General features: G+C 36.2%; 1 protein-coding gene across 4 annotated transcripts in view; it reads right to left on the reverse strand.

Moving 5' to 3' along the window:
* LOC125274137 (protocadherin-9) overlaps positions 1–24,001 on the reverse strand; it is a 323,443-nt gene that overhangs the window by 105,289 nt on the left and 194,153 nt on the right. For 2 of the 4 annotated variants that reach the window (XM_048200268.1, XM_048200271.1), the window contains exon 4: positions 3,621–3,822. The exons of 1 other annotated variant lie outside the window; for it this stretch is intronic. In XM_048200268.1, the coding sequence (XP_048056225.1) occupies positions 3,621–3,822 (202 nt within the window). The remainder of the gene's footprint in view (positions 1–3,620; positions 3,823–24,001) is intronic. One more of the 4 variants, XM_048200269.1, reaches the window with a different exon arrangement.

A 24,001-nucleotide genomic window follows, 5' to 3' on the forward strand; every position in this document is an offset into this window, starting at 1 on the left:
GATGCAAAGCTGAATTTTCAGCATCATTACTCCAGTCTTCAGTGTCACATGATCCTTCAGAAATCATTCTAATATGCTGATTTGCTGCTCAAGAAACATTTATTAATTATCAATGTTGAAAACGGTTGTGCTGCTTAATATATATTTTTTTCAGGATTCTTTTATGAATAGAAAGTTTAAAACAACAGCATTTACAAAAGCTTTTACTGTGACTTTTGATTAATTTAATGTCTTTGCTGATTTTTTTTTTTTTTTTTTTCTTTCAAAAACATTTAAAAAATCTTATCAATCCCTAATGGTCATTTATAAATGCTTAACATTATATGTATACATAAACACATGCATATATACAGTACTTTCAATACACATACACACTTACACACACACACACACACACACACACACACACACACACACACACACACACACACACACACACACACACACACACACACACACACACTTACTTCAAAGAAAAGCCAGTTCTTAGTGAAATAAACTTTTCTGCCGCACTGCAGGACTCTCACAGTCTGTGCAGCAGGAATCTAGATAAACTTTTTGATATGCTCAATTAATGAAACTGGTGTGTGTATGAACATCTCCTCAGACTTTATCAATGCACACCAATCCATACTGAGGCCAATGCACAAGGCTTGATATTACAGTCCACTTTCATTTAAGACTGATGCAAGCAGACTTCATTCGCTCAGGGTTCATCTGTGATCCAGAAACTAGTTGTCCATCTTTCAGTCAGCTTTTCTGAAATTACAAATCTTTAAATTTTTACTTTTTACATTTTGAAATTTTCCATAAATCTACACCTATGCATTGAAATCTTTACATTTGTTTTGAAAGTTGCCAAAGTCGAGTTGCAAAATAAATGTAGAGTTTTATACTCCTGTGCTACTGAAATCACTGTGACGTAAAAGAAACTCAGTTGGATTTGTTCATCTCATCTCTTACTGACCTCTAATTGATGTTGCCATCCGAGCCTGGTGATGCTCCCAATATAGCCCCTGTGTGTGTCCAATATTTGATTATGCGCCGGTCTCCATGGCACCACGGCCATTTGTGTGCTAATTAATTACCAGGCTTAAGAGCTTGTAGATAATTGGTGTGTACACCACCATCAATTCCATTAAAAAGAGCAATTATCACCTACCTTATGCAAATGATTGTTTCTGAGCTACCCCCCCCCCCACCCCAAACCCCCTCAAATTAAAAGGAGACACTTGAGTCTTGCCACTCTGCACTAAATCACACTTTCCATATCATATTAATAGCAAGAAAAGACGTGGAGTCTCACAGATACATGCGTGTCGTTAATAATGGATCTTTAGAGACCAATAAAGGGTGCATGAAAAATCTGAAAATATCCTGCTGCGTGGGAGAAAAAAAAAAAATAAATAAATAAATAAAAATAAAATGTCCAAACTCTTCATAGTGCACAGTACAAAAACTTGTTAAAATGTTCAAATGAATGGTAAGGCGCAAACACGCACGTGTTAACTATCTCTGACCTTGGGCGACACAGGTGCTTGAGCAGATCTATGGCTCTCTGTGATGGGAAAAGTAGGTCATGGAGTGCTATCGCTGGAAATATAAAAACTGAACATCTTTGCCGCATGAGACCCCAACAGGGAAATCATCGCTAAATAAATCAAGTACGTGCTGAGACCAATAGAGCTACACTCTCTCAGCCCAGAGAGACACGACTGACCATTAGCGTATAAATACACATACTTCCATCACGGCTCTTTTCACGCAGGAAGTGACCTCAAACCCTACGGTGACATATTAAGGACAAAGACATATAAATCAAATGTTTTCTTTTGACCGACCTTTCCTATTTTTCCTCAAGGTGAGAATGAAGGTTCTTGTGGTTCATAATGCTTAGATGATCAGTGCTACAAACAGTATTTTCCCTTCAATTCAACTTTCTTGACCTGGACATGTGAGATTTACCCATTTATACCATCTATAAAATAGCGTCTACTACTGGTAGAATCGTACAAATCAGACTCGTTTTGTCATCTAAACATTTGCCATCTAAAAGTCCTAATCAGACACAAGAAGTGGCAAGACATCTTGTCAGTCACTTGCTTTCTATTTCCTTGCCTCCATCTACATTGAATGCCACTGATCAACATACATTCAAGGCACAATATGTAAGATTTTTGGATTAAAATATCCCAAAACCCCTAGAACAATGTTATATATTGTGTTGACTTGTGTACTTCTATTATCCTAAATGTTTAAATCCAGAGAAATAAGCAATTTTCGTTGCCTATCAATGACATCATACCCGCGTTACCCTCGGTTTTATTTTGTAGAAACCATTAAACACCAAAGACGATTTAAAGGGTTAGTTCATGCAAAAATGAAAATAACGTCATTTATTACTCACCCTCGTGTTGTTCTACAGCCATAAAACCTTCGTTCATCTTCCGAACACAAATTACGATATTGTTGATTAAATCCGATGGCTCATTGAGGCCTCTATTGACAGCAAAGCCATTCAAACTCTCAAGGTCCATAAAGGTACTGAATACATATTTGAAACATGAGTTCATGTGAGTTCTATATGGGCCGATTTCAAAACACTGCTTCGGAGCTTTATGAATTGAATCAGTGAATCGGAGCGCCAAAGTGCCAACGTGATTTCAGCAGTTTAGCCGTTTGATAGGACATCCGAATCACTAATTCAAAACAAAAGATTCATAATGCTCAGAAGCTTCATGAAGCTGTTTGGATACAATCATCAACAGAAAACAGCACTGTGTTACCCCACATACACTTGACCGGAAGAAGCGAAAGCGGCGTCTGTGGCATAATAAAAGTTCCGCTGTTCTCGAGCCGTGTGTCGTGCTTGTCTCTCATTAGCAATTTCTCCAGCGGCCTCGTTTCTGCTCGCACATCACTTGGTCCCGCTTTGCTTCATACTACAGTAACATTAATAGTCTCATCCATGAACATGATTTCTGCCCGAGTCCCATCCCGATTCTTTTCCACCGGCTGTAGACGACACTCCCATGATTCCGCAAAATCAAAGCGTCATCAAGCTACGCCTTAGTTTTGAATAAGCGACCTCTAGCTGCGAGAATTTACATATTGTGCCTTTAAACAACAAATTTATTTTGATTAAAAAGTATTCTTTCACTATGCACAGTATCAGAGTTCAGTGTGAACAGAAAAATGTGCAAAGCAAAACAGTAAAATAATCTTTACTGAGAAGAGCTTATTTACAGCATTACATATTACTTCTGATTCTCTTAACGTGCATGCTGCATTTCTGCACAAATATGCATAATTATGCAATTTTGCCTCTAACCATCTCTTATTTATTACAGCTATTTTCACTGCAAACTTCATTCAGTATATCGTGAGAGCACTATTTACATTGAGAACAGTTATTGCAGAACATTAAATTGTTGTACATATTGAATGGGAAGGCGTATAATGAAAACTATCATCTGTGTTATTCATCTTCATTTCTGGCTAAACTCCTCCTGCTCGGTTCAGTTTAGTTCTGAGCAGAGACAATGAGAGAAGAGGAACGAGGAGTGTAACTACAGACAGATTCAAAGATTTGCCCTGGAAACATCTTTCAACACACTCACCAGAGTTGGGGTCCGAGTTGCCGTCTGCTTCAGTCCTCTTGTCCGGAGAGGCCTGCTCGTAGAAGTCATCCTGCGCCTGCACCAGAGGGAGAGGGTGTGAGAGGAGCGGCCCACTGCCCACGGGCTCATGGTCCCCCAGCCCACTGTCACTGCAGCTTTCCTGAGACCCATCCGGCAGGTGAAACGTGACGCGCCGCTGCGACTATAAGACCAGAGAGCAGAGAGACAGAGCCACATGTTAATGCTTGTCTCCTTGTTGCCCAATCAACCAGCGACTTTCAGTCAATATTGCTGTTTGATGCTTAATTGCAAATTTAATGGGATTTGTTCACTTTCATAGAAATGAACAACTAGGATGTTTTGGATTTTATTTGGTCAAAATTGTCCCTGAGCACAGCAAAACCAAGTCACGTTTCACATTACAAAGCTCTCTTCACTAAAGACCATGCGGGTGGCATTATGTGCACAGTGATATGCTCTGAATGCACCCTAAAGCGCTAATGGTATGATGTGTTAATAATCACAAAAGAAATTAGATAACAGCATTTACTGAAGATGAGAATATATATATATATATGTATGCACGTTAAAGAAGTGTCTTAAAACGTCTATTGTTTAAGCAACACTTCTAATTTTCATTTAGTTTAACTTGAAGTACTAAAACAACTAAAACTGAAAAATTAAACTATGCAGAAATATTTAATCATCATCATCATCATAATGACAAAAGCACACTTTTAAAGTTATAATGACAACAGAAAATATATATATATATATATATATATATATATATATATATATATATATAAAATCTGTTATTTTTTTCTTGAAAATATAAAAAAAAAAACATTCAAAATGTTAATAAAAATATAATAGTATTTCAATGATACTAAAATAATACTGCTATGATAAAATTATTCTCATTTGTAAGTCGCTTTGGCTAAAAGCATTTACCATGGTAAAATACAAAAACAAATAAAAAACATATTTTATATCAATATAAAATCTATTTTTTCCACCAAATATTTATTGATTATTATGGATGTGTTTGCAACATACTGTAACTACATATAGTAAATAATTATATATAAACATATATTTTATCTATATTAATATTGTTTTACTATTGTTAATATTATTACAGTTTTCTATGTGAATTTATTTTAAAATGTAATTTATTCTTGCTGAATTTTCAGCATCATTACTCTAGTCTTCAGTGTCACATGAAAAATCATTCTAATATTTTCTGCTCAAGAAACATTTTGCATTATTATCAATGTTGAAAACAGTTGTGCTGCTGCCTAATAAAATTCTTTGATGAATAGAATAGAAATGAAAAGAACAACATTTATTTGTAATTTCTGTAATATTATAAATGTTTTTATTGCTAAATAAAAAAATAAATAAAAAAAAATAAAAAAAAAACTGACCGCCAACTTTTGAACGGTAGTTTATTCTATGAGTTGCTGTAATGTAGGTATATATTCTGTGCTCTCGTTGATGGCTGGTCAGCACAGGCTCTGCCCACAGCTTTGGTAGGCGTCGGCGGAACACCACTGCTGGGTTGGCACGGCCTGGCCAAAGCGTCCTAGATCACATGCCATGTGCTCACACTGGGCACAGAGGCTCAAAGCCGTGTGAAGGTTCCGGCATCAACACGAAAAAGTTTGACAATGCGGGATGCTTGAACCGTCCCTGCATCTGCAAGCTTTCCATTGTTTGGATATACAATAATTTATGCATAATCCAACATGCTCGTACGCAAATAACCTCACCCACGCAGTAACTAGGAAATGATTGCACACATGCAATTTTAACCAAGCAAGAGCTCTCATTGCTTTTAAAGAAAATATTTATGCATTGCTGATCTCAGTCACTTGCTAATTTTGAGCATACTCCAAGAAATTCTAATGACATTTCGCAAAGTCCAGCACCGAGCTCTCCGCTAACCTTTCTGAGCGGGAAGTTGTCTTTTTTTGCACCATCTCTGTCGACTGTCTTAGACGACTCTGCTGTAATTATTGGCAAAAGCAAAGGTCAGCCAATCTCAGCGCTATGCAAATGACCTCATTATATAATTTGGAGCATTTCAGAAAGCAAGTGACATTCAATTAGAGGTAAAAAAGAGGCGAACAATAGCTTCAGCATGACAGCCTGAGCTACGGACCACTTAAGCTGGACAAACCACAGTGGCTCTGTTCACAGATCTCGGGCCTCAGAACAATTTCACTGACCTTCTCACCTTTTGACCACTCGCATCACAAATTCATCATGTGACAAAGCAAGGGAAATATTTGCTTAATATGGGGGAAAGTTTTTAGGCTAAGAGACCATCATTCATTGCTTGATCAAAGTTTTACCCAGTTGTTTGTCTGTCAAAATCTGTTTTTAAAGTTGTTGAAATAAGATATGCTGTGAAACTGATCAAATAAGTGTAAAAGTGTATGTGTCTATTAGTTCATTCGTACGATAAACTATATCATACTGTACCAAATTACCTTGTTTAATGTGGCCAATATTCCATTTGATTTACTGTCCAGAGTCTGACTGACACCATTACACACATCTACACACAGTTTAGTAATAGATATGAAGGATATTATGTGCTCTATAAACCACAAGTCCTGTGTAGTATTTTATTCATATGTTATGCTTGGGTTCTGCCAAAACCACACGATATATTAATCTCTCATATCACAATACAATATCATCAAAGCAATATTGTGTGTAGATCACCTTACAGAGTGAAATACTACCCTTCTAACCTGAACGATGTCCCAGTGTGATACACAAAAACGCATTGGTGTGTAAACCAGCATGAAATGAACAGACAGGTATGTGATCGCACTTCAGTTCTATTATAAACGGCTGTAAAGCAGGTGTAGATATCTACAGATAATGAATCATGGCTGCATGCTTATGTGCTCATAATTTGTTAAATATCAGTTGATGCATGAATTCATGTGTGTATATGTAAATGTGCACAATATGCCAAAAAATTAACCGCCAAATGCCAGAAAAAATCGGCAGCGAAACAAAACAGAAATACTTTCTAACTGTTTGGTAACTTATAGGGATAGTTCACCCTTAAATGAAAATTAATTCTCCATTTATTCATCCTTCTGTTTTTCTAACGCAGTACGTCTTTCTTATTCGGACCAAAAAAAGGAGAATTTTTTTCCCATTCCCGTTCACGCTCGTCCATATAGAGGCAGTGAATAGCAAGTAGGATTGCAAAGGGGCGGAAGGTTTCCGGTAAATTTCCGGAAACTTTCCACGGGAACTTAACCTGGGGAATTTTGGAAATATTCCAATTTGGAAACTTAACAGGAATTTACGGGAATTTATGGGAATTAATTGGAAATTTTGGGAAATTTATACAGATTTATAAAACTTATAAAACACATACAAACATTTTGTTTGGTCATAACATGAAATAACAGTTATTTATTTTTCGCATTCAATTAATTCTAATTTAGTAAATATGTAAATTAAATATATTTTTATTCCAGCAATTGTTATGTGTTATTTATTTCAGTGTCACATGATCCTTCAGAAATCAGTCTAATTTTGCTGATTTGATACTTATTTGTTATTATCATTGTTGGAAACAGTTGTGTTAGCATGTTAGAATGATATCTGAAAGATCATGTGACACTGAAGACTTGAGAAATTATGCTGAAAATTCAGCTTTGATCACAGGAGTAAATTCTATTTTATGTATATCAATTATTATACCATTATTTTAAATTGTAGTTATGTTTCACAATATTACAGTTTTTTTTCTGTATTTTTGATGAAATGTGCATGTTATGGACTGGGGGAATGCACAGTGCATGCAGGGGGTGTGGCCTCAATAGCCCTGCAGTAAGTAGTGTGCTGTGTGAATGTAAGGGTAAAAATTAAACTAAAATTGCATTACATATGGTTGTTTTAACCAAAATTATGCTGCAAGATGGGTTTTTTTTTTTTTTTTTCAACTACATTTAAGTACCCTGTTATAGGCTAACCTGCAATTTTGCAAATTCCCCGTTTATTCCCATTAATTCCCGTTAATTCCCATATGTGACCCGTCACAGAAACCAGGGACACAAGTCGGCAGCACAACTATTGAGCAAACTGAGAAAGAAGCGGTTTTTTTTCAAAATTGGTGATTTTCGTTTTTTTGCAGAATCTGTTAGTTGAGATCATGAAGAAGCATCTCCGTGTTTTAGATAGCAGTATTGGTTTATTTAAAAGCGTACATTTTGAGGTTGAAATCGGCTTGTTTTTCAGAGATTCTACCTGGCAGTAGGGGCGTGTCATTGTCTGTTTGTATTTCCATACTGGAATCGGATACGCCGGCTTTTGTTTCTTTTGTTATTGCCGCCGCCCTCCAAGGGAAGCGTGGCTACTTATTTATGCAGCGCTTTGGCCGGCTCTAGCTGATATCAAAATTTAATGAAGATGGACGCCGTAAAGAATATTGCAGACGAGCTAAACCGTGGCCGTTACACCAAAAATGTTTTGAAGTACAACATACGGCTGGATTCTTTAGCTGCGGAAAAAGAGTGGCAGGACATGCGAATTATTGGACATTTAGAGGCAAACAGACGCATAGTGCAAACTTCGGAGATGGTTACATCCACAAAGAAGACCCCGACAAAGAGAAAGTGTGCCCGAACAACTTATTTCATTGGAGGCAACGAGATCTTTTCTGTTTCTTATGGGGTGAGTTTCCATAAACATCAAAGTTTGTCATTTTGTGTTCATTCTAAGAACACATAGGCTACACGTTATCTCATGTGTCTATTATTATTAGCTAGCTCAGGACTGTCGTTTTAATTGTAATCGTTAGCATCGTATCACTTGCCAAAAACCCCCATTACTATAATGGGCTTTTAGATGGTAATGTTAGCATGTTAATTTGAATAACGCTTCAACTGCTTGAATTGACTGGTGTGAATGACTTAGCTCATGTAAACCTTACTATTCTTGAATTGAATGTGACGCTAATAATTTTAGCCAGTTACTACTTCTTAACAAGGATTTACTAATGTAATAGTAAATGTATCAGATTAAATTCCTACGTAAGTAAAAGTAAAAAAGGATCCGTAGCCGTAAAATGTGCGTTATAAGTCAAAAGTAAAAGTATTGAAGAATTTAATGTACAGGATTTTTTTAATCCTTTGACTCAAACCAGGTCTAACCACTCACATATATTCCCGTTAATTCCCATATATTCCCTTTAATTCCCATATATTCCCGTTAAATCCCATGGAAAGTTTCCAGCTTTGAAAATTCCCGGAATTTTACAACCCTAATAGCAAGCTTTTTAAAGAAGACACAAAGCAATCACAGAACATATATCGTATATTCAAGTGTTCTAAGCGTATACGATAGGATTTGGCGAAAAACAAACTGAAACTTAATAGATTACTTAATAAAATTCCTGACCTTGTCCGATGCTCTCGCATCCTGTATTTATTAATCTTGATTTCTCACAACTTCGAGTCAGTGAAAACTGTGGCGCAAATTGAGTCTCACGAACTAGCATATATATATATATATATATATATATATATATATATATATATATATATATATATATATATATATATATATATATATATAGTCAACATTTGAAGCGGATCAAAACCTTTCATCAAAGTTGTCCTAAAACCTACTTCTTAGGACAACTTAGTTCTTAGGACAACTTTGAACTTTTTTGATCCACTTCAAATGTTGACTACTGTATATATATATATATATATATATATATATATATATAACTTTATTTTTATATAGCGCCTTTACATTTACCTCACATCTATTATTGACAGCTATCAGGATTTGAAGAGAGTTTCAAGCAGTATTACAAAAAGTGTTTATTGCCTACCCTAGCTTTAAATCTAACAAACAGTGTGGTTTATGCATGCTTGCTTCAAATATAAGTGTATAGTATCTTATTTTAGGAATATATTTTACTGGAAAAAGAACAAATAGGTTTATCTATGTATATGTTCCCTGTATTAAGCCACCAAAACATGAATATGAGGAATAAAATAACAATTTTGTTTTTGTGACAACTCGACATACTGGCTGATCTCGAGGGACACATTGACCTGCGCTGTTTATCAAAAATATGCAAAGAAAAACAGCTAAAATAATCCCATTTTCAATGGTACAAAAATATATTTTTTTAATAAAAGGGTGCAAAATACAGCTTTATGGCCAGTAAGAAATATTTATGGTAAATTTTCTCAAATCACAAAAAAAAGTTAATACAGGACCCCATGTGCATGCGCCTCACACCGAAAGTCAATGTGGGCATATCTCTGTGTGTGTGTGTATTTGTGCTTTTGCCCAGCAGTCACTCACTGCTGTATTAGCATAAGACCAGCTTAAACCTTCGCCACTGCCAATTTACACGCAATCATGGCTTATCATGCTTGTCAGCCCATATTAGTGGCGTGTTTTTATATTGTAACGGGCCAAACGCGCTGGCGACAGCACTGGTGCTAAGCAAACATAGCCGCTTTCAGCTAAGATGTTTGCCCTCGTCAAAGTACACAGAATCAGTGTCACAGAAGTTTTCTACTCAAAGACGCGAGACCCGATCATGCCACCCGATTCCCTCACTCGGAAAGAAAAGAAAGTGGATGCCTCTAAAGCGCTTTTCAGAAAAAGGAGACATCTTTGGCTGCGGGTAAATAGGCAATTACGGCATGCATAAACAAATCTGCGAACATGCAGATCTTTAATGAATTACATTTCCTACGTTTCAGGCTTATGTCAGTTTTTCTAAGGAGGAATTTCAGGGCTTGCTTATGAGTGCTTCACATCCAACAGAGTAGCGCTTAATGGATTTGCGTTAAGTCTGGGTTTAACCTAGCCTCCTGCTCGGCAAAAAGTCATCGCCGTCTGAGGACTGTTATCACGGTTTAGCGGCAGATCAGGTCTCTGTGTAGAGATTAGCACCAGAGTTTGCTGGAACTTTCCAGCGAATGTCAGAAAACCTCAGAGCATCTTCCGTAAATTATCTTGGAGGCACAACAAATCTGGCTAGAGTTCATTCACTGCCGTATCTGTTCTTAACATGATGATTTTAAGTCCAAATCAAGAACATTCCCCAACTAGGGTCAGTATCCCCTTTCCTCAATATGAATAAGGAGATTTTTGCAGTCGGATGCCACATGTCTAAGAAATAATAGACGGCGGTTTCTGTCTGGATCTCATGGGACGATTCACTGGCAAGCACACCTTTTGCTTCCTCCATCCCTCAGTGTTTCTCCCAAGGGGTGGAGATGCTAACAACCCCCTCCATTTCCACCACAGCAAGCCTGCTGTTGGAAAACTGTGCTCTCTTTCCCACCTGAATCCAGCCTTGCAGCATGACATAACCAGGCGCGAAATTTCTAGGGATAATTAGTCTGTACACAATGAAAAAGATTATTAAAAAAATGAAGATAATGAAAATGAAAAGATAAAAAAAAGAACATATCTCATGCATAATACACAGTGGCCTGTCATGACCGCAAAATAAACACCCATGTGGATGTTCTAAGAAATACTGATTTGACTTGTAATAACTTAAAATTTTTAAAATCTAGATCATCTTAAAGCTTCTGCTAAGAAAAAACTATGATAACTCAAAATCTAATTTAGTTGGATGTTGCATAAGAGACGTGAAAGTAGCGTTGGTTTCCGTTATGAGCAGACTGATTTACAACATTGCCATGAACAACAGAGAATATTATGGAATACTATCAATCTCATGATTACTTAATCATCTAACATCTAATTTAGTCAGAATACACCGCTACTTTTGAACAATCATCAATGGAGAATGATGCTTTTTGCCTGCTTAATGGCGTAGTTACAGTATCTACCATTTAAAAGTTTGGGTAGTCGGTAATATATATTTTTTTAAGTCTCTTTTTCACATTATTTGCATTTATTTGATCAAAACACAGTAAAAACAGTATTTCAAATGACTGTTTCCAATTTGAATATATTTTAATATGTATTTATTCCTGTGATGCAAAGATGAATTTTCAGCATCATTACACCAGTCTTCTGTGTCTTATGATCCTTCAGAAATCATTCTAATATTCTGATTTGCTGCTCAAGAAACATTTCTATTATTATCAATGATGAAAACAGTTGTGTTGCTTTATATTGTTGTGGAAACTTCTTTTATTTTATTTATTTATTTATTTATTTTTCAGGATTATTTGACGAACAAAAAGAATTACGTAGTTCTGAAATGAAACTCTATCTACATGGCACAGGTGATTGGCTGCTGTTGCATCAGCAGCCAATGAGCTGCGTCTCAACATTCAAACAAAAACCAGTAGTGTTGCTGTTAGCAGTCTGCCGCGTGCTTTCAGAAACCCTCCTCCTTCCCCAGCTCCGCCTGGTTAATTCATGTATGTTACATGTGCAGCAGCAGCAATGTCTGTGAATATATTGGCAGTAGCAAGTCTCGTTACTTGCTCTGCAGCAGTAGCAGCAGTGTAGCAGGTCTATTCCACCAAGACCAAATACATTAACATTGCCATATCCATTACCATGCCAATCTCTCCGATAGTTGTCATGACAGAACTGCATCATTTATTTGAAATAGAAATCCTTTGTAACATTTTAAATGTATTTACTTCTTCTTCTTATAGAATTTCTTCTTATTGTCCCAAAACTTTTGAATGGTGAAGGGGCTAATGAACCAAACCATTAACCCCAGATTTGAACAGAAAAAGCTTTTTTTGCTTGCTGCCTCTTTTGCCTCACATCCAGTATGGCATGCTGCTCATTTTAGCAAGGTGTCATTGTGGAGTGTGAGCTTGCTAAACCAACACACACTTAAAAAAGAAAAGAAAGCAGTAATAGCGCAATCAGCAAATCACTCAAACACAGTGATTAATATAGCCACACAATGACTCACAAGTGTAGGTAGACACACACATGAAAAGAAAAAGGGCAAGACTTTGACAGGAAATTGAGGTTCTGGTCTCAGCATGGATATTTCCATAGCTACCCTGGTGTGCTTTTCATTTGCACGCAATTGCTTGGTTTCTTCAAGAAAGGAGAGGGAACGTCTACCACCTCACTGCTGCTTCCAACCTCGCACACTTGAGAAAATAATCCAATCCAGCAACGCTTCACCACCTGCTGAAAGAACCACCAAATGCGGCTCTTGTGTTGCAGCTTTTCAGAACCATCAACCTCTACACAACAACAACAACAACAACAACAACAACAACAACACCACAAGAAAACACACAAAAGCATTCATCACGGCAGCATACAAGATGTTCCTCACAACTATGATTAGAAAAAGAGAACTGTTCTTATACAGAACGGAATGATTCCAAAGCATTTAGTTCTGTTAATGGCTATGAATTCTTCTGCCAATGCAAGTCTGACATTCACCATCATCTATGTTCCGTGGTTGTGAATTTATTAAACATTGTGCTTAATTTATCCAGTAAATGTCCAGACAGCTATATTTATATCTGACCATGTTTACATCTATTAGATTCTCTCTTAAAATTCATGCAGAAAAAACTAGAACATGCAGACTAAATTGATACGGTAAGAGAAAGACTGAGCTTTGTGAAATAATACAGAGACAGTAAAATAAATTTAATATATCATAAATATAACATAAATATGTGCATGTACTGGCTGCTTGTTATAAGCAACCTTATTCAAATAAACAAAATAAAACAAAACAAAAAACCCTTTAAATGATAGATAGATAGATAGATAGATAGATAGATAGATAGATAGATAGATAGATAGATAGATAGATAGATAGATAGATAGATAGATAGATAGATATTAATATAAATTGTAAATATTAATAAATTCATAATTTTAATGTATTAGAATAATTATAAATTAATATTAATATAAAAAGAATACAAATAAATAAAAATCAATCAATCAATCAATCAATCAATCAATCAATCAATCAATCGATCAATCATTCATTTAATCAAGCGTTATGTTCTTTACTGTTCTCGTCCCTCAAAACACAAACACAGATTTTCAAAATGCTAAAATCGTCAAACACATCAATGCAATAAGCGAGATCTGACAGAACCAAACAACATCATGTGTTCACTGTTGAATATGAAATGGACAGTCAGTCTCATTAAAACTCATAGCTTTTTTATTTAACTGAACTGCATACTTGAACCAATAAAAAGGGTTGTCTTTTTAACAATTGCTCAGATGAGATCTGTCATTTATAGTTGTTTATCTGTTTCTGCATCCTTGTTTGTGGGTTTTCTCTGGAAAAATAGTCACTTAAACCTAACTGCAAGAATAACTTTGGGGAACTGCCAAGAGTGTTTGTGAAATACTAGATATATAGATATATACAGTACACACAGGCACTTTTTTTTAAAAGCATCATTGTTGCTGAAGCTCCAGTACACGAGAGATATATATCCTGCTTTATGGAGGTGTTTTTATGGAGTGAAACAGAGCACCGACACAGGAGATGTAGTGCTCGTCTGGAGTCATAATAAAAGGCTGTCTGCCCTCTGTTGGTGTAAGCACGCAACTGCAGCAGATCAGGAACGGACGCTGCACGGTTTGCCTTTTGTATCCCTCTTTCTTTTCACCTTCCCTTCTTTTTTTATCTACTTAAAATTGCATCATTTTCCCTCCTCCTTCTCCATTATCTAGTCTCTGCCTCTCTCTCCACCTCGTTTCCGTCTCACATCAGAGGAGAAGGGTTCCGATTGCAGCGCCGAAGGCCTCGTTCGGTTCGGCTCTCTGTAGTGTGGCTCTCAGCGCATGTGTTCTCTTGTAATGATCCCCTTGCTCCTCATTACAGGCAGAACGCTGTGACCTCCCTCCCATCGTACGGGCCCTTTCATTGGCCTCGGCGGCTCAAATGCCAGCCCGGGCCAATCTGCAGTCATCCGCAGTCACAGAAAACATCTTTAGGATTTTCATCGTCTGTCATAACAAGCTACTGCGCAGATGAGGGGGACCAATACACCCCTACAGGTCACGTAACATCCTTTTGTACAGGACAGAACAAGCTCGAAATCTCTTTCATCACACAAACACACACACTGGTCAATGTATTCAAGACTTGGGAACGTTGAAACACCAGCTTTAAAGAGGGCCTTCCCTCCCAGTGTCCCAAGAACAGACCCTCCAAGCCCCGAAACTGCTCTAACATGCCGAAAAAAGGTGAATAAAACATGCTCTGCGCTTGCATTGTGTTTCCATTGTTAAATCCTGAGTGTGCTGCTCACAGCGCCTCTGGACACTTGGACCTCTAGCGTGAATGCATGTGTAGACATTGGTGGAAATAGTAGAAATCTCCTGGTGGATATGCTTTGGTGTTTTATTTTTATTTTATTTTTTAATGCTGGGGATCAGGTTTGTGTGTGTGTGAGAGTGTGTGTTTTTATAAGCATTTCTGAAGCCTCTCAGTCACTGCCAAACTGCCAAAGTCACTTGATTTCAGTAAATGAGGCTTTGTTACATCATAAGTGTTTTCGAAATTTCAATGGTTCACCACTGGGGGGTGTGACTGATTCGAAACAAAAGATTCATAAAGCTTCGAAGCATCATGAAGCAGTGTTTTGAAATCGCCCATCATTAGAAATTGGCAAGTTAGGCAAGTTAATTTACAATTTCAGTGCCCAGAAAGGTACTAAAGACCAATTTAAAACAGTTCATGTGACTAGAGTAGTTCTACCTTAATATTATAAAGTGACGAGAATACATTTTGTGCGCCAAAAAAAAAAAAAAAAAAAAAAGATTTTTTGATTCGAAACAAAAGCTTTGAAGCTTCATGAATCGGTATTTTGAAATCAACCATCACTAGACATTGTTGAAAAGTCGTTTTTTTTTTTGTTTTTTTTTTGGTGCACAAAAAATATTCTCATTGCTTTATAATATTAAGGTAGAACCACTGTAGTCACATGAACTGTTTTAAATAGGTTTTTAGTAACTTTCTGGGCACTGAAAGTGTAAATTAACTTGCTGGCAACGAAGGCCTCACTGAGCCATCGGATTTTACCAAAAGTATCTTAATTTGTGTTCTGAAGATGAACGAAGGTCTTACAGGTCTAGAACGACATGAGGGTGAGCAATAAATTACATTATTTTTATTTGTGGATTAACTAACCCTTTAACCCTAAGAATAGTAAGAGTGATAATATCAGTGGTGCTGGTCAGGCAAGTTCCTCTAATAGCTGTAGCAAGTGTGGTATTTCAGCAGAAACTATGGTTAGCATGATACACAGGGAAGTGATTAGCGTTGTTCCCTCTGGGCTAATTGTACTTTGCCACATTCTTGAACCAGAATTTCTCTACGTTCCTTCGCCAACAAGCTCTCTTTATCTTTATACTCTTTTTCCTCTCTGGCGCTGAGCCCAGCTGTGAGCGTCCAGAGCTGAGAGTCAGCGAGTCCTCCACACTGCGGTGTAAAGGGTTGCTCTGAAACCCTCTTCTGATCTGCCTCAAAGCATTAGCTACACGCTAACAGCTCCTCACCCAGGCAGAGAGACTGTGTGCTTCACTGTGCGTGTGTGTGCGCTCTCTCAGTATGGAGTGACTGTAACAACCCATTTCTATCTCCAGCCATGGAGCCAAGAAAATGAAAGAGTCTGAAGCTGCTAGAGCATCATTCCAACATCTTTTCATAAACCATACTCATGTTTAAAATGGAAGCTTCCAATTCTGAATGCTAAACGGTTAATATGTTGTTCCAGTTGTAGTAAACATGCAATGCATTAACATCTGCAGATTACTCAATAGATTACACTCCATAGCACTCACAGACACCTAAAGACACAATGAAATGGAAGTATAGTGACACATATTTTCTTCTGTACTGTAAAGTACAAAGAAGTGAAATGGATTATTGAAAAAGAAAAATGTAAGGCGGAGACTTCAATCCATCAGTTGTTCATTGTAGAAGCAGATCTGAATACGAGCTTGCTGTCAAATGTAAAAAAACCAAAAAACAAAACCAAAAAAAAAAAAGTGGCAGGTTTAAGCAGACTAAATGATTGGAGAAGACTGGCAAATGTCACCAGAGAGACATCTTTTAATTTTTTTAAACGTTTAATGAATAAATAAAAATTGAAATGGATTAAACATTCACAATAAGATCAAAAGGATGCATTTAGAAAAGAGATATTCCATTTCAAGCTGACATTAACCTTTTTTACATGTCTGGACTAGATCTTCCAAAGTTAATGAATTTAGCTAATAAAATGTTTATAAACAGTCTTTCCTTCATACTGTATAATGTAGTAAATGTTTCAATAAGGCACTTGTGACCAGGCTGTACTATGAATAAAAACATTGAAGCCACTTCGCTTCAATGCCCTTTAGTTGTAAAGATCATCATATTAGCCTTATTCTAATGCATTTTTGATATTCTAATGTATTATTCAACAAAGATTTGATTAAAAGTGATATTTAGATTTTTAGGTAACTTGTTAAGTTAAACATTAAGTTACTTGTCTTGTTACACATGTTGCATTATTAAATTGTGCATAATTACGTGCAACTAACCTTAACCACAACCAAATCCTCCTAACTCTATTGTAAGTTACATGTGGTTCATAACTATTATTATTACTTAGTAATTAAATGTATAATCATACTGTAACATGGACTTTTTCCTGATAATTTCCTCACCCCCATGTCATCCAAGATGTTCATGTCCTTCTTTCTTCAGTCGAACATAAATTAAGGTTTTTGATGAAAACATTCCAGGATTATTCTCCTTATAGTGGACTTCAATGGCCTCCAGACGGTTAAAGGTCAAAATTGCAGTTTCAGTGCAGCCTCAAAAGGCTTTAAACAATACCAGATGAGGAAAAAGGGTCTTATCTGGTGCCGCGTTCGTTCCGTAAGTAGAATAGGAAAGGCGTAGGACATACAGCGTAAGCGTTTTGAAGAATGCGGAAACCGGAAGTACGTTCAAGACAATATTTTGTGTTTATAAAGCATAAACTGTTGTATTTTTTTCGAAAATGACTGATCGTTTCGCTAGATAAGACCCTTATTCCTCGTCTGGTATCGTTTAAAGCCCTTTGAAGCTGCACTGAAACTGTAATTTTGGCCTTCAACCATCTGGAGGCCATTGAAGTCCATTACATAGAGAAAAATCCTGGAATGTTTTCATCAAAAACCTTAATTTCTTTTCGACTGACAAAAGAAAGACATGAACATCTTGGATGACATGGGGGTGAGTAAATTATTAGGAAAAGTTTATTTAAAAGTGGACTAATACTTTAAGGTGTCCTTGTTACAGTGTAATTATACATTTAATTACTGAGTAATAATAATTAACTACATGTACTTACTTAGGGGTTAGGATTAGGGTTTGGTTTAGGGTTACTTGCATGTAATTATTCATAATTTATAGTTATTACTAACTACATGTAACATATGTAACATAACAAGGACACTAAAATAAATAAAGTGTAACCAACTTTTATAAATTTTGAATTTTTGTGTAACAATATACATTTTAAATGAATGCTTTTGAACATTCTATTCATCCTAAAACAAAATGTATCACTGTTTCGACAAAAATAATAAGCAGCTCAACTATTTTCAACATTGATGATAACAATGGAAATGTTTCTTGAGCAGCAAATCAGCATATTAGAATGATTTATGAAGGATCATGTGACACTGAAGACTGGAGTAATGATGCTGAAAATTCAGCTTTGCAGCACATGAATAAATTACATTTTAAAATATGTTAAAATAGAAAACAGTTATTTTAAACTGTGCTAATAATTCACAATATGACTGCTTTTACTGTATTTTTAATCAAATAAAAGCAGCCTCGATGACTACTAACTGTCTACACAGTATTATATCACTCGAAGAACTCAAGACCTGCATTTGAGATGGCCTTAACCTAAAAACATCAAAACAGACAAGCTTTTCCAGGTTGGATGACCATCTAACCACATTACTCTGATGTAAGATGTTGTTTTCAGCAGGCCAGCGGCTCTATATGCAGTATAGATCAATGTGAGAACAGTCACGTGTGAACACCACATCATGTCATTTAATATTCCACACAAGGTTTGACTGCAACTCGCCGCGTGCACGATGTTAACGTGAGTTTCACACGCTGAGTAAAGACAGCCCTTATTGATTGTGAGCACACTTCATACGGCGTTAAGTCCATGCAGTGTGATTCGAGAGGTAAAAACTCTAGACCCGCTGAAATAACGCTTATTTGCTCAATGAGAACGTGTTTTAGAGATGAGATGTAAATCGATGCAGTGCCACTTGACTCATTTCTCTCAGCAAGCCGACAGGCCACACAATGGCTCCGCTCTTTTGTTCTATCTCTCCTTCTCTCTCATTCACCACTATGGTTCCTGTAAGTGCCTCTTTACCTTAAGCTATTATCGCCTGTGAATTTACTCATAATGCTTCTACATGCACTCTGTTGAAATATACCAACCGACTACTGTAGATGCACTGAATATGGTCGCGGCGCTCTGTACTGCTGACGGACAGATTTGTTCCTCTTACCTTTCCTCTTACTTTTGCATTCCCTCCTTCTGTTTTAGCACCACCATCTGTCTTGTTTCCCTCAGAGAGAGGGAAAAGGTTTAGAGATCTGGAAAAGCTTCTGCACTCTCCAATCTGTGACACCGAGACACATTAGCATAACACGGAGTCAATAGCGGATGTATGTGGCACATCACGACACACAAAAAAAAAAAAAAAAAAATCACATTGTTTCCACTGTAGTCAATGAAGCTACAAGCAGGCGATGTGGCACGCTTCTTGTTTTTGGGGCTGTTTACACCTGTTTACTTCATGAGTTTTCTCTAATCGGACAGCTAACCCATCATGAAAAGTCCAGGTGCAAATGCCCTCCGAAACACATTCGAGATGTATTTAAATCCAATCGCTCAAACCACTTCAGGAGGTGGTCTGGGACGCATTGCATTCAAAAGTGAACTGAAGTCTAAATGCATCTGGTTGTTGAAATCATGTAAATTTTACTCCTCCCAAAAATGCTAAAAAATAAACGTGAGAACGTGTTATATGCTAAATAACATGTTATCGCAAGATATGACAGAGCTACTGCAATATGCATTAATGCAGATGAGTACCTGAGTATCTCTTAAGCAAGCCGACATGCAAACTGCCACAAATGAAACTGAAAGTAAGTCGCAGATGCTCAAAACACAATCATCTTCATTAAAAGTAGTGAGACTAAATAATCTTACCAGTGCTGTTGCTGCGCTCTCTCCTATTGTGGTCTTTGATTTTGAAATTAGCTGACGATCAATAAAATGCAGCTCATATTTGTTACTTTTGGTGACATGAGCTCCATTAAATCTGCCTATAGCGCGGGAATTGAAGATCGGATTTATATCTATCTTGCAGAGACACATTTACGTGGCCAGATAGCAATCTGATCAGTAAAAAACGCATTAAGTGACCAGGTGTAAACGACAGCCACTTTTTTCCTCCATATGTCTAAAATATGATTTTATTTACAAACATTATATGGGTGATTTTTTTTCAATAAAATTGACATAAATATTTAGAGTTGAAGTGTAATTTTTCGATTTTTAAATATACAAATAAAGGTAACTGTCTTCTATTTAATGTTATTTAAACTGTAATTTATTTCTTTGATGTCATTTCAGTCAGAAGTTGTTACAAACATGTGAAGCATGAAGCTAATTGTAGCTATAATTTCTCTGTTACCCATATACGATTATATTTCATGATGTATTTTATCAAAATAAATCACATAAGTTCATAAGAAAATGTTTTGTTTTCCATAAAGATTTTTAATGATTGTAATATAATTTATATCGGGATCAGAGGGATGTTGGGCAAGCCATGTAATGCCACAGTAAACCAACTTACATAATACCACCACATCTAACACAACAGTGTTCAGATCATCTTTTCTCCTGACAAAATCCACTGAATGTAAACTTTTCCATATTCCAAGCTTGCCTGCTGCACTGGTGACTTCATGTGCGTCTGCGAGTCGTGGACATTATGAAAATAAATCTAGGAATGATTGGATTGTTGGATTTCAAATCAATAGGGGTTGAGGCATCAAAAGTAAAGTGCTGTTTTATAAATGGTATCTGTAATATTATTACTGAAAGCTTATTAGTAATTAGTTACCTTACTAGTTACTGCAAAAAAGTAATATTATTTCTGTAACTAATTACTGTCCAACACTGTTAGTGACATCGTGCATAATATGATTTTGCTCCTTACAGTAGGCACTGGATGACTGTATGGACAAAAACAACATTTCTCTCAAACAGCGGGGACAATACCCTCACACAAACAACTTTCCCCAGACTCTGACTTATTAAAGGTAAACAAACTGTGGGTGCAGGTGTGCTGAGAAATCAACCTATCATGGAAAGAAATAACCCCATCAAAGGACAACAACAAACATCCATCCTATTCCATACCTCAGCGTTGAAAAGGCCAGAGTCTTCGAAAAAGGTCTGTACTTCTGTCTATTTCCTCTTATTTTTTTCTACAAGCAGAGACCTGGGGCATGAGGCAATTTCATAACGGCCTGAAATATTGCAAAGGCCTCTTTACTGAGGTTAAACGGAGTACAATGGGCGCTCTCGTGCTACACAAATACCGCTCGACATGCTGAAGTTCCCTCTCTCTCGGTCTGAGGAGACTGAAGCGCAGTCTCTGCTGCAAAAGAGATGCAGATAGGATGTGTCAGGAGTTCCTTGAATGACATGCCATCATCTGAAACCGGCCGTGACACAGGGTGAAGCAGCAGTGCTCTTGGAGAGAGGTGCTGCACCCTACGCTGCTTTGCTCTTAACCGCCCTACAAAGATTTGTGGTCAGAGAACGAATGCATCAGAATGATCGAGATCCGCTTTGACACATTCCAAACTTTCACACTGGATGCCCTCAGAGTCTGAGCCGAGGGGCTTCAGGGTTCTGTCTCTGTTCCAGACGAACACATAACATTCTGGATTTGCAAGGGCTTTGACTTTCTCTAGCCTTGTCTTGAATGCAAAGGACTTGTTAATTTCAGAGGATCAGCAGAGCTGGAGAGACCGGTGTGGGTCTGTAGAGCTCTATAGTAACCTGAGTTCTGGAAGTGTTTTCTTATTCATTAACTGAATTGACCATTCAAATAAAATAATTTCAAATAAATTAAATTAACAATCTTTTTTGTTAAGGCAAGAAAACTGTAAATAACATGCCTTTGTGTAATTATTAGGGTATTATTATTATTTCTTGATCTCAATGTTCTCAAATACATTTAGATAAGATTCAGATTCAGATAGATTCAGACAGAGAAGATGGATGGATGGATGGATGGATGGATGGATGATGGATGATGGATATATAGATAGATAGATAGATAGATAGATAGATAGATAGATAGATAGATAGATAGATAGATAGATAGATAGATAGATAGATAGATAGATAGATAGAGAAAAAAGACAGACAGAAGATGATAGATAGATAGATAGATAGATAGATAGATAGATAGATAGATAGATAGATAGATAGATAGATAGATAGATAGATAGATAGATAGATAGATAGATAGATAGATAGAGAAAAAAGACAGACAGAAGATAGATAGATAGATAGATAGATAGATAGATAGATAGATAGATAGATAGATAGATAGATAGATAGATAGATAGATAGATAGATAGATAGAGAAAAAGATAGACAGAGAATGGATGGATGGATGGATGATGGATGATGGATGATGGATGGATGATAGATAGATAGATAGATAGATAGATAGATAGATAGATAGATAGATAGATAGATAGATAGAGAAAAAAGACAGACAGAAGATGGATAGATAGATAGATAGATAGATAGATAGATAGATAGATAGATAGATAGATAGATAGATAGATAGATAGATAGATAGATAGATAGAAAAAAGACAGACAGAGAAGATGGATGGATGATAGATAGATAGATAGATAGATAGATAGATAGATAGATAGATAGATAGATAGATAGATAGAGAAAAAAGACAGATAGAGAAAAAAGACAGACAGAGAAGATGGATGGATGATGGATGGATGGATGATAGATAGATAGATAGATAGATAGATAGATAGATAGATAGATAGATAGATAGATAGATAGATAGATAGAGAAAAAAGAGACATACAAGATAGATAGATAGATAGATAGATAGATAGAGAAAAAGAGACAGACAAGATAGATAGATAGATAGATAGATAGATAGATAGATAGATAGATAGAGAAAAAGAGACAGACAAGATAGATAGATAGATAGATAGAGAAAAAGAGACAGACAAGAAGATAGATAGATAGATAGATAGATAGATAGATAGAGAAAAAAGAGACATACAAGATAGATAGATAGATAGAGAAAAAGAGACAGACAGATAGATAGATAGATAGATAGATAGATAGATAGATAGATAGAGAAAAAGAGACAGACAAGATAGATAGATAGATAGATAGATAGATAAAAAAGACAGACAGAGATACAAGATAGATAGATAGATAGATAGATAGATAGATAGATAGATAGATAGATAGATAGATAGATATAGATATTAGGAGAGGGACCGACAGCAGCACTGGCTGCGAGATACGTGTGGACGTGCCACAGCCTGAGAGACAGCAGGTGAATGTGTGTGTGTGTGTGTCTGACCTCAGTGTGTTTCCCTACCGTCCACCACAGTGACCCTCAGTACGTGTGTGTATTTGTTTAACCACTGTGGTACCAAATGTTCAGACATGTTCTATTGTGTTATTGTGTTCTATTAATTTAAGTTTAAGTTATTTTATAATATTTGATAGCATTATAATATTTTATATTATTTTCTTCTATTATACAGATGTTTTTATTATTGTTTTATGTATGCTTTGGCAATATTGTATGATTTACAGTCATGCCAATAAAGCAATTTTGAATTGAATTGAATTGAATAGATAGAGAAAAAGAGACAGACAAGATAGATAGATAGATAGATAGAGAAAAAGAGACAGACAAGATAGATAGATAGATAGATAGATAAAAAAGACAGACAGAGATAGATAGATAGATAGATAGATAGATAGATAGATAGATAGATAGATAGATAGAGAAAAAAGACAGACAAGATAGATAGATAGATAGATAGATAAAAAGACAGACATAGATAGATAGATAGATAGATAGATAGATAGATAGATAGATAGATAGATAGATAGATAGATAGAGAAAAAAGACAGACAGAGAAGATGGATGGATGGATAGATAGATAGATAGATAGATAGATAGATAGATAGATAGATAGATAGATAGATAGATAGATAGATAGAGAAAAAGAGACAGACAAGATAGATAGATAGATAGATAGATAGATAGAT

The sequence above is a fragment of the Megalobrama amblycephala genome, linkage group LG8 (genome assembly GCF_018812025.1).
Source record: "Megalobrama amblycephala isolate DHTTF-2021 linkage group LG8, ASM1881202v1, whole genome shotgun sequence".
Classification (NCBI taxonomy): Eukaryota; Metazoa; Chordata; class Actinopteri; order Cypriniformes; family Xenocyprididae; genus Megalobrama; species Megalobrama amblycephala.